General features: G+C 28.1%; 2 protein-coding genes across 11 annotated transcripts in view; one reads left to right on the forward strand and one right to left on the reverse strand.

Moving 5' to 3' along the window:
• The window catches only part of Mamo (zinc finger protein 628-like), a 34,261-nt gene extending 22,916 nt beyond the window's left edge, over positions 1–11,345 (forward strand). For all 7 annotated transcript variants that reach the window (XM_074246949.1, XM_074246956.1, XM_074246952.1 and 4 more), the window contains exon 4: positions 8,689–11,345. In XM_074246949.1, coding sequence (XP_074103050.1) covers positions 8,689–9,777 — 1,089 coding nt within the window. In that variant the 3' untranslated portion in view covers positions 9,778–11,345. The remainder of the gene's footprint in view (positions 1–8,688) is intronic.
• Rassf (Ras association family member) overlaps positions 1–16,297 on the reverse strand; it is a 203,694-nt gene that overhangs the window by 180,747 nt on the left and 6,650 nt on the right. The gene's annotated exons all lie outside the window — the stretch shown is intronic.

The following is a 16,297-nucleotide window of genomic DNA, read 5'->3' on the forward strand; positions in this document are numbered from 1 at the left end:
ACTCCCTCCTGTACTTTAGTGAACCAATTCTCTTTTCGCTGATTGCGCTACCTCGTTTGTCGTAATCCTGTGGTCTCAACTGTTTATCACTTCAAGTAAACTAATTGCGTAACTAACACGACTTTGTCTATCTGACATAGTTTATAATTAAATTAATTTTTAACAAAACTAAACCGAGTTAAATAACAATTGTGTACAAAATTATTCAAATTATTTTAGATTTTAAATTATATCATAATCATTCCTTTAAAAATAATTCAACTAACATTTATTTATTTATTTATTTACTAATTTTTTTGTCTAACAAAAAGATAAATCTAACTGTTAATTAAGTTGATAATTAACTTATTTATCATGCGTAGTTAAATTCACAAGACAAAAAAACAAGTACCAAAATTGTTTACAGTAGTTAAATAATTTAAAATAAATTGCGAAAGTTTTTAACGCCAGAAGTTTTAAAAAAAATTAATTGGGATGGAAAAAATGTTGAAATAATTCAGCGCCTCGTCGAGCAAAGAGCGAATGAGTTTTCCATGCACGAGTGGAAAAAGCCCTACACGTACAGACTGATGAGCGTAAAAATTAACAGAATAAAAAGGGACAAATAAACAAATAAAAATTAAATTTCCGCCGAACGCCCCCATGATCGCGAGTTCCCACGAGATCGTGCACCGAGTTTCGTAAGTAGCTGGCGCACTCGACTGATCATAAAGTTAAGTAAACGTAAACATCTAAATAGATTATTAATAATAATTAGTAATTAATAAGGATTATAAAACAATAAATGGCATAGTTTATTATTATTTCAATGATAGTATTTTGGGGATGAAATATTCAGGTTTTATCCGTAACTAATTTTATTTTATTAAATTCGTTAATAAATAAAGAGACAAACTATTGAAGCATTTAATACAAAAAAATTGCAAGAACGTTCGGAAATAATTAGTGAAATTTATTTAGTCTGGCATGATCTTACATAAAATAAGACGATAGAAAACAAGCTCTCACTAATAAAATACAAGTATATGAGTCAACCCGTTACGACTGCGGGTAATTATGAAGCGAAACGGAACGTCTCTTAGGCTAGACAAGGCGCGTACTTCTAAAATACTTGGGGACAATGACGAACGTATTCATACGACTACAACTAAAACTACGATGAGCCTTCAGGCTTACGAACGAGCGCATCCTTTTTTTCATTTTTGTCTTTGACTTTACTTGTGTTTTCAACGCTATGCCTTGGTACGCAATTTAATTAAGGTTATACCAAGCAGCTAATTATTTTATGCGGCTTTAATCGTCGACAAATTTATGTCTGTGCATTTATTAACTCACATATACGTATACTATTATTATTATTATTATTATTATTATTATTATTATTATTATTATTATTATTATTATTATTATTATTATTATTATTATTATTATTATTATTATTATTATTATTATTATTATTATTATTATTATTATTATTATTATTATTATTATTATTATTATTATTATTATTATTATTATTATTATTATTATTATTATTATTATTATTATTATTATTATTATTATTATTATTATTATTATTATTATTATTATTATTATTATTATTATTATTATTATTATTATTATTATTATTATTATTATTATTATTATTATTACTACTATCAACTAAGTATTGTTTTTTATTTGTTGAAATATGTGAATAAAAAATTATAAGTGATAAAAAAAATAGTTGTCATATGTGTAAACAAATATAAATTATATGCATTGGTAATAGACGTTTAAATGATGTTGATCACGTGCAATCGACTGCTTGTTGAAGGGAAAAATTTGAAAAACAAAAAAAATGAAATAAAATACAGTCGAGTCTTGTTTTGAGTCCTATTTATTTTCTTTTTTAATCAGACTCACGTTAATATGAGAGAGACACCAATAGGACTCATAACGAGACTCGACTGTTAATAAATAAAGAAATAAAATAAAAATAAAAAAAAATGTTTAATCTATTTTTTTATAACAATATTAATAATCAGTCATCAATATTAAATTTTTTAAATATACCAAAAAATTATTTTTAAACATTATAAAATCAGTGACAGTTAATCGCTATACTAAATAATTATTTAAAACAATTGATCATTGAACGTTCCCTTCAATTTCACTAGATTGCAGGGCAGATATAAAAAAAATAAATAAAATATGTAGGTAAAATATCAGTTTACGCAAAAGAACCTACCATGCAATGAATCCAATAGCAATAAAAGTAAAGATTTAAAATTGAAGAGTAAATTTAAATTTAAATAAAAAATTTTAATGGAAAGCTCGAAATCAAACCAACTGTAATATCGTTTTAAAGCAATTTATTGTTTATTTCTAGCTCTCCATTTTTATTTTTTATATCCTAAACTTTACATTTATATATAAATAAATAAATAAATAAATACAGAAAAAAAAAAAAATATATATATATATATATATATATATATATATATATATATATATATATATATATATATATTATATGTCAAGAGATATTTATACTAGTATTTTAATAGTCTAGTACTTAAACACAGTATAATAAATATAATAATTATTGAATATAAATAATTAATAATTAAATTAATGAAACCGATGTACTATACGAGTGATAGAGTAATCGAACACTGTAAATACTTTAAGAAAAAACACATAGGAATTATTATTATTATTTTACTTTTTCATTTTCATTTTTAATTATTTTTATTACCATATAAAATATATAGTTCTATAAATTATTACTTATTAAGTAATGGAATAGTGATAAAAAATTATAATTATTGCGATTTTTATTATTATTATTATCATTATTATCTTTAAAATATTAATATACACCAGCATATTAATATAGTTGAATATGTGAATAGGAGTCAATCTCACCACAATTACCTATATGAGTTTTTAAGCTATGAGAATTTATTATTGTGAAAAAAATATATATAAAATATGGCGTAGGTATAATATTATCACAGATGACACGTAACTAATAATTATTGATATAATGATCTAAGTGTAATTAAATAATTATTATAATAATTAAAGAAAAAAAAATAAAACATTAGGCAGGAATAGTGCAATGAAAACAAAGAAAAGAGGAAAAATAAAAAAAATGATTAACGTTGATAAATATTTAGCTAGAATATTGTTTGTACATTGGGCACGATAAGATGTATTATTTATTCTGAGATAAAAGCTCCGCGCGTTTTATACCAATTTAAAAAACTAAAACCGGATTGAAATAATTAAAAAAAAAAAAAAAAAAATTGTCAATCCGCACAATCATGGCATTAAACCATCACTTGATAACTAACTACTCGCGATTCGAATTTTTCTTTTAATGTTTGTTCACAGCTAGACAAAAGTTGGTATTACTCAATTGGCTTCTCCTAACTTGGTACTTTTTAAATTATTATTGTTATAAAAGTTTGTTGAGTATAGATAATTAAACGCACAATAAATAAACGAGAGAATTTAAAAAATACATAATATTTTGAGTAAAAAATCGCTCACCGCCTTATTGATAAAAAAAAAAGTAAAAGAAAAAAAAAACATCCAGTCGTACCGCGGAGTGATAAAAACAAAAAAGCGCGGATGTCATTCTAGCCACAAATGCCTCGCAAATATAAAATAAAAAAAAAACAATAAAAAAAAAGAGCAAAAACGCTGGAGTAATTTTCAGCTAGTTATCATTATCATTATACGCTTTTCTACCATTATCAAAGTTTGATATTAAAATAATAAAAACCACCCGGACAATGTCCCATTTGTTTAAGAAAAATAAACAATTTTAAACAAGTAACGAGTCTCACACTACCACTCAGTTAATGTCGTGAAGTAAACCAAAAAAAATTTTATCGCTAAAAATGATTAATTAGAGCTTGTTTGTCTAAATTTTCCGATGATCGGCATAAAATCCTATTAAAATAAAAAAAATGCACCCAAATTAAACGTGAAGTGAATTTGTAAAGTAGCAGTGACTTGTAGGGTGTTATCTGATGCTGCAGCACGTTTCTCCCACCAAGGACAAACAACCCCGCGTCGCGACGCCCCACTAACACTACCAACTGCCACCTACACCACCTCTCCTCACTCTAAAAAATATATATATATTACATGCATACTATATCCACCTCCAATGCGGTAAAGCGGGCCATGAATTTGTTACCATCAGAAATAAGTTAGCACGTAATATCGGCACGCGTCCATACCGATGTCACTAAAAAACTCTATCCTCCAACAAAACTAAAACCCGTATAAATAAATAAATAAGTAGACATCGTAACGGTCCTGTCACTTTTCCCACCCACGAGAGCGTCAGACTCCTACATGCACCCGAGGGGCACTTACACATGTGCGTCATAAAGCTGTGGCTGACCTAACGACGTACTGATATCAATTCGGCGACACGCGGTAAGGTCAGGGGTGTATTCACCTGGCACCGCCCCAAGACACGCCTACCTGCATATCTTGGGGGTTATAGTACCGCCTACGCGCCTACCACATTGCCTACGCCTATGCTTATATAGTCTACTCTACATCTTCTCTACTACTCACTTACACTTACACTTACACTTACACTTACACTTACACCAACACTTTTTATTTACCAGGTATCTTTACATTTATTCTCTATTATTTAGTACACGATTGTTACTTAAGTCCGCATACTTATCTTTATCTGTCTCATCAAAAACATTTATTAAATTATCATCCACAAGTAGATTTCTCTCCGTGTCTGATTAAAATGCTATTCATCTACTTATGCCCCGATGAATAACGTCTGTAACTACTTGACCTTTCCGTGTCTGATGTAATATGATACTGGTCTTTATCTACTTACAACTCTTTCTTCTTATTACTATTTCAACTGTCGCGGCTGTTCTCTACTAATTTTATTCTACTAGTCTGCCTACTGGCGTACTCGATCCACTTGAATTCACGAACCCGACTCGGCAGTAACTATGTATTTTATAAATAATAGTATCTCTATTATTTTAAAACTACTACCCCTTATACCTTATACCCTTCATCATATCTCGATAAAAAAGGAATAAAAATAAAATAATAGGCTGCAATTTAAAAGGCTCCCGTATAAATCCGAAGCCATGAATATTTCAAGACGGTATGTCTGGAGCAGATGCAGCTCTAAACAACTTTTTTTGTAACAACCCCCGGGTCGATAAGTTGTGCGTAGAAAAATATTTGTAGTCTCCGCGATGCTATAGCTCATCATCCCCCCGAGCATCGATCCGTTTTCCTCACCCGCGTAATTATACCCCTTTATTTCTATTTAGTTCCGTTTTCTGTTCTGGTCTATCCTCAGTATCTGGTCTACTGATATGACATAAGCCCAGCGCAGTACAGAACTAGTTAAGTAAAGCACCCGGTGCAAACATTAAATCAGGAGTATAATAACGGAAAATAAAACCTACGCCTATGGCTCCTTTCTTTCGCACACGCCTACGGGTTTCTCCTACCACCAGAGGGTCGACCACTGTCGTAAGCTACTACTACCCTAGTTGTGCGTTCCTCGTGTTTGTGGATCGGGTCACCGGGTGACGTAACGCGTGGCATATCCGGAAGAGGGTTGCACAACGGCTTAAAACGTTTCACGAGTAAAGAGAACCCGACCCTTTTTATGTGCCCATTACATGGACAACTCAACATTTCTCCACCCACGTACGATATATACTCAACCCTCAACCCAGCACTCTATCTTACACTGCACTACTGCAACACGTGACCGAGTCATCCTCATCATTTTCTCATACACAATACTATACTCAACTCAACTCTATGGTATTAGTATACACTCTTATCGAATACGCTCTTCTTAGGTCGAGGAGAAATAATAAAAAAGTGCTATGCAGTTTTATCGGACGGATAAACCCTTACTGGATAATCCGATCATCCCTCTTGTCACACGCCCACGAGGATAACCCTATAAAATATAAAACTAGGACGAGTATCCGCGTATATAATAGTTAAGACGAGAAGATTAAACTGGAACAAATTTCTGGGGTACTTTTTAACTTACTTTTATTTTATCATTCATTTTTTTTCCTATAATATTTTTTTTTTTTTTTTAATTTACTTATCGTGGGCTTGCTAAGAATAGTATGATATAATATAGAATTAACTTTTTAAGGGGGAATACTGATATTTAAATAAATTTTAAGTGTGTCTTATGTTAAAACTGAACTGTAATCAATTTTTTTACCAAGAATAAATTTTTTGAGCTTCGTATAGAAAAATACCAATTTGTTAAAAAAAAAAAACAAATACATTATTGAAATAAAAATTTTTAATTTTTAAATTTAATCGAAAATAATTTTGATTGATTTATAATCAATAAAAAATATTTTTATTTGTGTTTACTTGCGATAAAAACTGAGGACACAATAAATATTTATGTTTTGTAGGTTTGTTTATTTGAAATGTAAGCTTACGCGTTGGGACGACTAGTGTGTTCGAGTTATAAGAATAAAAAGTAATAATAAATAAAGTTAAATGAAAAAAATAACCCGCGCCCCCAATAGAATCGAAGCTCACACCGTAGTTACTGAAGAAAAAAAATTAACTAAATAAATAAATTATATCATATAAAAATAATAATAATAATAATAATAATAAATAACAATAATAATAAAATAAATTTAACAGGTTAAGCTTTTCCGTACCGATATATAAATGTGAAAACCTACAAATTGTTATGTTTTTCTACAGTAACATTTGTACCGACTTACAACAAATATTTGTACAATATTATAATAAAAGAAGTTGAAAAAATAATAAAAGAAAATATGTATACCTATACGACATAGGTACACCCAGATGCAATAACTTTTTTAAATGTTATTAAACAACGGAATATTTTTCATACGTCAGATGATAATCACGGGCCGGCTAGACGCCCCCGTGCACAACAATTAACCTACCTTATAACTAATTTCGTTTTGTGCCAACCAGATTATATTTTAGATTTGCGTTTCAGATAATAAAATGCCGTTTATACTCTTTCATCCAATAAATAATACAATAAAATAACAATAATAATACTACTAATATGTCGGGACAATATCCTCGCTATTTATCTACTTATACAATATCATAAAAATGTTGATACAATACCCAAGCACGTCATCCTCAAATTGAAATAAAAATAATCTATTATAATCCGTTATTTTTATTTTTTGAATAATAGAGTTATTTTAGATAAAATGGATATCGTTCTTTGTTCATTTTTTAATTTTTGAAATATAACTAAAAAAAATTAATATCAGTTTTTTTTTTTTTTTTTATTGAATAATCAGATGTAAAAAATTGGTAATTTTTGTTCCTGATTCAATGCTTCCGAAGATACTAAAAATTTTAATAAAAAAAAATGATTGAATGTCAGGTTTTGAAAAGTGAGGAGACAACGATATCTGTTTGACAAATATCCGTTTTTGTATTATGCACTTTGAATAAATCTTAAATAAAAATAAATCTATTAATAACATTTTATGTAGAAGAAAATGCTTCAAAATAAGGTTATGAGAAAAGTAAAAAGTTAACCAAATAAGTAATAATTTTTGTTACAACTCTGGCTTGAATAGACGTCGATTTAAATTTATTTGTTAAAATTGATCATGCACTCACGAATAAATTCACAAACATCAAATATACTGGTGTAGACAATTCAAAATTACTCACGTTTTGTAGCTCCAAGAGAACAATAATTAAAAAAATAATAAAACAAGGGGAAAAGACAACAAGCGAGAAGGGAGAGAAATGAATAAGACAAAAGTAAATCAACAATTACTCGTCCCAAAGTACTATTTGCCACCCATACACCGAACTCGCAATCTAATTTTAATAAATAAACAATGTTTGTCTATGATATTGAGGACAAAGTTAGCAAAAGTCAAGTGGTAAATAAAATAAAAAAACCAAGTTATTATTATATATTGATATGTACCAGTGACATTGGACCAGAAAGGTTAATTGCAGTTGTTTGATTAAATTAATCATTTTATAAAAATTAAAATCCTGCAAAAACTTTGTATATTTATCCACCGGACCCACTGAACTATGTCCTCAAAAATCATTGAACCATCATGATTATTATTATCTGTGAGCAAAATAATAAATCACATATTTTAATTTAATGTATAATAACTTATGTTTTTCATTTCTTACTAGATGAATTAATGCATATCATAGTTGTAAATTATCAATTTGTGAAATAAAACCTGCAAACTGTTTATGTTATTACTAATTTTTTTACGCATTACAAACATTATCAATTATTATCAATTACTATTGTTATTTTTAGAACCTTGTCAATTTTAAATAACAATCATCGCTTTAAAAATTTACTGAATATTTTTTTGAAGTATGTAAAAAAAAATCTATTTTATTTAAAAAAATTTTCACCTTTGTCACAACTAATGAAAATAAATCAGCAACCTAATTCGGTGAGTATTAGCACATAGAATTAATCAACCTTAATATTCATGACCATGACTCATGATGTTTTTTTCCTCACTCTCATTGCACACGAAATTCTACTCTAATAAATCCTCACCTTAAAAAAAAAAATCAGACTATACAAGATAATAACAATGTAGAAACTAAAAAAAAAGTTATTGATCTCTAAAATTCACCTGTTGGCAGATGTCATTGGCCCTAGGTCTGGAGGCAGGTGGCTGGGGCGCATTGGTGGAACGTAGTTCCAGTGGCAGTCTGAGTCCTCTTTTACCCCACGGGCCGGGTGGATTTGCCGCAGGATTAGCTTCTTTAGCCCGTCGATGCGGAGTTTGCCTGGCAACTTTTCCATCAGCTTGGCTGCTCGAGCGTCACGCATTGCTTCAGCACGCCGGCCAGCCAAATGACGACAAGCCCTTCACCTGCGAGCAATGTGGACAACGCTACCGCTACCGTTCGGCATACGTTAAACACCGGGAGCAAAACCACCGAGCGCGACTGCCCGCTGACAAACTTTTCACGTGCGACGTTTGCGGCATGCAATTCAGGTATCTTAAATCTTTTAAGAAACACAGGTTGAATCACGCTCTGGAGCGACTTCAGCGCGTGCCGGAACACCACCGAGGCGGTATATCTTCAATAACATCGACTGCTGCGGCCGAGAGAAGCGACCAGGTATCGAGTACCGGAGAACCAGTTCAGCACGAAACGGGAAGTGATGTCGCGAGTTCCATGGACGACCGCGATGAACCGCGTGATAATTTAGACAGCAATCGGGACAGTGTTAGCGCTAAAGAAGAAGCCTCATCTGAAACAGCAAGTGTCCAGGGACAAGATCCAGCAGACACAGCCTCGATTGCTACTGGAATCACCACTCGCGGAAGAGGAATCGAAGTTGACGCCTCTGATGAAAATAATGTTCATCAGACGTCCCAGGACGACGACCGAGATCGGCATGAGTCAACCACCGAGCGAGTTATCGCTGAAATTGTACGAAATCATGATTCAGACAAACGCGAAAGACGGTTCGCGTGTCCGTTTTGCGGCAAGTGTGTGCGCTCTAAAGAAAATTTAAAGCTACACGTTCGTAAACACACGGGTGAACGACCCTTTGTTTGTCTCTTTTGCGGCAGGGCTTTTGGGGGTAAAAGCGATCTTACGCGACATCTGCGTATACATACGGGTGAACGACCTTATCATTGCGAAATGTGCGGCAAATGTTTTGCACGGGCTGATTATCTATCCAAGCATCTTACTACGCACATTCATCAACGCTAGACGTTTTGTTTTGTTAGAAAGTAACCGATTTTAGTTTAATTTTTTGGTTGGAAAGATAAATATATATTTATATTATATGAGCTTCCTCACATAAGTTTATCAATATACATATATTGGTGCTCAATAGTTTTTTAGTTTTTAATTTCATAATAATATTATTATGTTTGAAGATAAATAAATATATATTTATTTAGTTTTTTTTACGATAAATTTTTAAATTCCTAGTGTTGGAAAATGGTTATATTTTTGAAGTTTTATCTTACAAAGTGCAGCAACGGTTTTAATGAATTTAAGTTTTCAGCACTGGGAATTGATAAATCAATGGTGCTATTTTATTAACAAAAATTAATTTTTTAACAAGTGTCAGAGAATAAAGCAAGAGTATAGATGATATTTGAAAACTCTAATGCCATCCTTAAATATCCAGCCACTGACCCACTACGACGTGTCAATTACCAAAGAAAACGGGCTATTAAAGAAAATAAAGATCGCTAGTAATTTTTCATAAGGACATTTAAATAAATTACTTAGTAAGTTTGATGATTTAATTAACGAGTTAATATGTTGTAAAGAAATAGAGACAAGAAAAAAATGAAAATGTAGACGCGTATGACAAGTATATTAGAGGGATAATAAGTATATATGACTAGTGAGAAAAAAATTTGTGATAGGGATCGAAATACCAAAGAATGCGCGGGAAAGGATACGAGTTCTCAATAATGCTAACAAAATAATATATTAATAAATAATTATATGATAAACCGTCTCTCGTTTTTGCGTTCCATTGCGAACTTTATTCGTTATTACTACGAGTGATATATAACGTATATTTGTAATAATTAATATTTAATAATGAATAATGAATTAAACTGAATGATAAAAGAAACTAATCTAGTATGATATGATAAAATATTATTATTATTATTTAGATAACAACTTAGTGATGCGTTATGCCAATAATAGTGAGCGATAATTTTCTCACGCAAATTCCATTAATAACGAGGTCGTTCAAACGCGAAGCAATGCGTTTTTAAAATATATGCGGTTCTAAAAAAAAAAAATTAAAAAAGTCGCGGCCAACAACAGATGCGACGACGTGTGCATGGAACGGATGGACGCTCGGGTTGAATAGGTTTAAATAAATAAAATAAACGAGTTAATATTTAAATAAAGGTACAGCCAAATAATAATAAGGATTTTAAAAATATATAATATGTAACGAAATAATGATAAAAAAATTAAATTAATTGATCCGACGCGTCCTTCCAGAGAGAGCGTGCCGGTGCCTTTGAATTTAAAAATTCTTTAACGTGGCTAGCAATTATTATTTTTCATTTTCTATTTCTATTGATTATTTTTCAATAAAAAATTTTTATTTGATTAAAAGTAATTCAAAATTATGAAATAACTGGATGAAAAAAAAATTAATAACAGAATTTTTTTTATTAAAGCCACGTAAAAGAAATAAAACGAAAGAAATAAAAGTTGTAAAACTGAGAAACGAATCGTTTAAAATAATAAATGATTTTGTGTAAATAATAAATGTAATTTCTGTATGTACAAGCTCATTTAAACGGCTTTAATTTGTCCATTAACTCTGTCCATACATTATAATTATTAATTCACCGGAAATAAATTAATTGTAGATGTGAGGCAATCGATTCATCAATATTTAATTGTTGGATTTTTAATTATAAAAATATTTATATTTTATTACTGCGTTTTAATGAATTTATTGTAATTATAATTATAAGTCAACAGCAATTATTTAATTCAGTAATTTACATATATATTTTTGTCAATTACGCACAAATATTTATTGACAACTAAATGAATAACAAATAATAAATAATTAAAAACGAGAGGAAATAGTCGAAGTATTTTTAAATAAAAAATATTTTTTTTTTTTTCGTTTTGAGTGTAGTTTTTATCGACACTTGTGTAATAATACAATCAATGAAGTAATCAGACGAAAGTAATGTACAATCATGCAGAAAAGTGTTAATAAAGATCATTTTAAAAGTAAAACTAGTCCACATATAATTAAATATAATAACCTCAGCTATGTCCGTCTCGTTTTGTTCAAGTGCCAAAGTGTTTAATAAATTAAGCATTATTATTAATTAAAAAAACAAATAATATTTATAACAAATAAATTAAATAAACAAACATATAATAGTAAAATATAATATTATGATTATTATTTTAAAAATGTGTCAAAACAAAAACTAAATAAAATAAAATCACGGATAATAATTTCTGTGAAAAATTGTGGAGTATAATTATTAAGGACCTATAAGGATTATTATTATATTATATTTAAATTATGTCTGATGAATTATTTGTCTCATATCTTAAAATTAATTATATTAAAATAACCGGTGAACAAAGTTGATTGAAGGTGCTAATTACCTATTCAGGCCTGATCGTTATCAAGCCGAATCTTATGCCAACGAAAAGTAACAAACGTTATGATCATCTCGGTCATGCTAAAACGATTGAAGAATAATTATTCAATTATTAATCAATAAGACAAATATTCACACTCATAAATATATGTGTATATTTATCCTGATTGTATAATAATATAGACGTATAATTATGTGTGAAAAAATTAAAACCAAAGAAATCGTGTAAGAACCGAGTATAACGTAAGTTATGTTTCCCTCCAAATTAAAGACCGGCTGTAAACGTTTCAATTGGCCAATTATTTAAGGTGTAATTAATAATTAATTATTATTGCTAAGATTAATTAATATATTACTCATAATATATAGAATTGTACTGTCGTTGGCGATGGGTTATGCATGGAATTTTAAACATTTATGCATGAGAGAAATAATCAATGAAATTTTATTAAACAATTCGCAGCTCTCATTAAATGTGCCAGAAAAAATCCATAGCGCCTGGAATTTCGATATTTCACATCGTTTTATGTTGTCATGGGTCATTTGATTTATATCAATAAAAAAATTACTACATATTGAAAATATTTGCTGCCATTGTTGAATATTTAAAAAATGATTTAAATGCAATCGGCTTGGAATAATTCAATGGAATTTACTGAAATTTTCAATAATAATTACTCCTTCATGGACAATGAATTGGAAGCATCGAATTCATGTATCGCATTCTACATAATTCATGTAGAAAAGGACTATTGTTGACTGATATAAAATAACAGAATAATAACCAATCGACAATGAATAAATAAAAATAATTAATAAATATTTGAATAAACGAATTAAATTTCAAAACCAACGAAGTGCCGTACAACGACAAAAATTATAAAATTACATTACATTTAAAGTAATATTAATAACATTAATAAAATAACGATAATTACAACAAACAGCAGTTATATGCTCACAATAAAATTAATGATACAATAATTAATAATAATAATAAATGAATAAAACAGCTCGTAAATAATCCAGGCGCTACGGAGTTAAAATAATTCAAAACCACGAATATTATTTACAGCTATCCAACACTAACTAATATCCCACAATAAATAATATACAATTTAAATGTGTACATATACATGTATATTTAAAAATCTAATAAACGCGAGAATACATAATATAATAAATATAACAATATATATATTAAAGATATATATTATTATAAATGTTCCTATATTTATACTATTCGAGTATTTATTATATTAAATGTATTGTATGAATATTCGATTATTTGAAATTTTTACCAAAAAAAAAAAAAAAATCTTGTAGGCTCTAGTAAGTTGTCGAGTTACATTTTACATTTTAGCAAAGTGAAGTTAAGTCATTTATGAGCGACAAAAGTATAAAGGCTCATGGGCATCTACGCGATTGGAGGATGTAGTAAAAAAAAGTAAAGTACATAGAAGGAAGAAACGATTTAGAAAAGAATGATTTATAATATGTAAGCAGGTCGCGCGTGGCGGAGGCAAGGGTCTTCCTATATTGACTGAACGATCAGATGTGATATACGTGTAAGAAATATTATTAATTAATTATTTAATATAATAATCGTGGATATTTAACTTAATTAATTAATAATTATAATATATTATGATAATTAATGAGTTTACAAACATTATATCTATACATTTGTGTATTGAATATTGTGAAAAAAAAAAAATAAATAAATAAAATAGATAGGCCAATATACAACGTTTTTAAATCGTTTATCGATGTTCCGAGGATATAGCTAATTAAACAAAAAGTAATTAGGTAGAAAGATTTGAAGGACTCGTGATTAAATGCTCTCGACTGAAAGGGACCGTGCGAATTTTACAAACACGAAGATAAAAAAAAAATTGTCAGATATAATTAATTAATTTTAATTTTAATTGACAATTTAGAGTTTTAAAGGAATTATTTATTGGAAATTGGCTTGATTTATTTTCGAGTAATAAATTTTATTGGCGATTTTAAAAATTAAAACTTGAGAAATTATTAAAATTGTGTCTTTTGAATTATTAATAAACATTCAAATTAATAATTATATCTGATTTTTTTTTTAAGAATTTTATGGATATATTTTAAATATATGATCGGTTTTAATAAACTGCTGATAATTAATATGTGAAAAATACGTACAAAAAATATTACCTCTATAAACAAAGAAATAAAATAATATATTATGCTAGTTTACTCTCAAGCGCTTCCTTTATTTATTTTTATTATTGTTATTATTATTATTATGATTGTATGGAATGTAAAGATTTATTAACTGATAACAGCAGAAAATTTAGTGTCAAGCAAATAAGGTGCCAATTATTGTATTATTTAAAACTGATTAATTACACTCGCTAAGTCCCTGGTAAATAAAATGTTAAAGCAACCAATATTTACAACATCATTAATAGTAATGAACAAAACAGCTAATGACAAAAGTAGTCCGAGATTAATTTTGTGCAATAACAATTTACTCAATCCTCGGTCTTCATCAGTAGTCAGCTCGGTGCGATGAGAGCGACTTTTTAGATAATATTTAAAAAAATAGATAATTAAATTTTTAGATAAACCATTGCAGTCCATATTAATAAATTAGTATTGATCTAGCGGTAGTTGTCTTAAAAAAAAAATATTCCGAACTAATGTAAAACCTTTTTTCAATTATTCTCGCGTCCTTAATGTTAAACCTAATCATTATATAGCTAATTAAATTTAAATACATGTATCGTCAAGTTTATCCGTTTAGAATTAATGTGCAATGAATTTTTATAGTAAATATAATTGCAAATAAATTTTTTGTTTGAAAAAATTAACATTGCTTTCATTCAAATGTAAATACATTTTTTAATGCATCAATGCGTTATTTTTTTTAATTATTTGTGAAGTATATAAAAAAAGAGTATGTTAGATTAGAAAATTTTGCAATTATATTAAAATAAAAAAATTATTTACGACGTCCTATAATCTTTTTCATCGTACCTTTGTAAAAATATATTATTATTATTATTATTATTATTATTATTATTATTATTATTATGATTCATATATGGCACAACTAATTAGTAATAAGTGATGTAACATGAATAAAAAATGCATTAGCAAAGTGCGTAATGCGGTAAAAAAATTAAAAATGTCACAAAAAAAGGAAAAAAAGGAAAAAATAATGTAAAAAAAAAGTCGGTTTCGCAAATCGCAAAATGCTCATGCATTATAAAAACATAATAAATGTTAGAAATATTTTTTAACTTATACTAAATGTGATAATTGATGAATTGACAATGAGCAATCTAACTGTATTATAAATATTATTTATAAATTATTACCATATTAATGATAATAATAATGATTATTATTATTATTATTATAATTGTAATTATAGTAACTATACATATAAATATATGAATAGAATAATAACATTAATAATAATTGATAATTAATGTCTGTTGTACAAGTGACATAAAATTTTTTCATAGCATATGTTTAGCTATCCATGTATTTAAATTAATAAGTGAGCACAGTTAAGTTTTAAGAACAAAAATAAATGAAATGAACTAATAAAGTCATACACCGTCACAATTCTGTCCGCAATTCGTCCAATGACGCGAGGTGACGAAGGTAAATTCATAATCTAATTATCATTCGTCCTTCGTTTTATAGTTTACACAAATAAGTATTTAATAATGATGATGATAATAACAACAACAATGTGCAGTTTTTAGATGAAAGTAATACAAGAATAAAACAATGATACCTAAATATTATAATATGTATTATTACAGAACTTGCTCTTTCAATTTAAATATTGGTACAAAATGTCATTTTAAATCCGATCCGATTGCTCTTATAGTTTTATGTATATTTAATCGACTAAAGTAATAATTGACCGATAAATAAAAATAAAAAATAAATACATCTGATAAGTGAAAAGCAAAAAAAAAATACACCTCGCGCCAATGGTGTGTGTAAATTAATATAATGAAATAAAATTATTATGATATAAATTATATACATGAATTATAAATATATAAATAAAATAATGATAACGATGATGATTGAAAACAAAATATAAATATATA

Source organism: Cotesia typhae, unplaced genomic scaffold (assembly GCF_013202065.1).
Source record: "Cotesia typhae breed Kobodo isofemale line unplaced genomic scaffold, CoteBio_Ctyphae contig_48, whole genome shotgun sequence".
In the NCBI taxonomy this organism is placed as follows: Eukaryota; Metazoa; Arthropoda; class Insecta; order Hymenoptera; family Braconidae; genus Cotesia; species Cotesia typhae.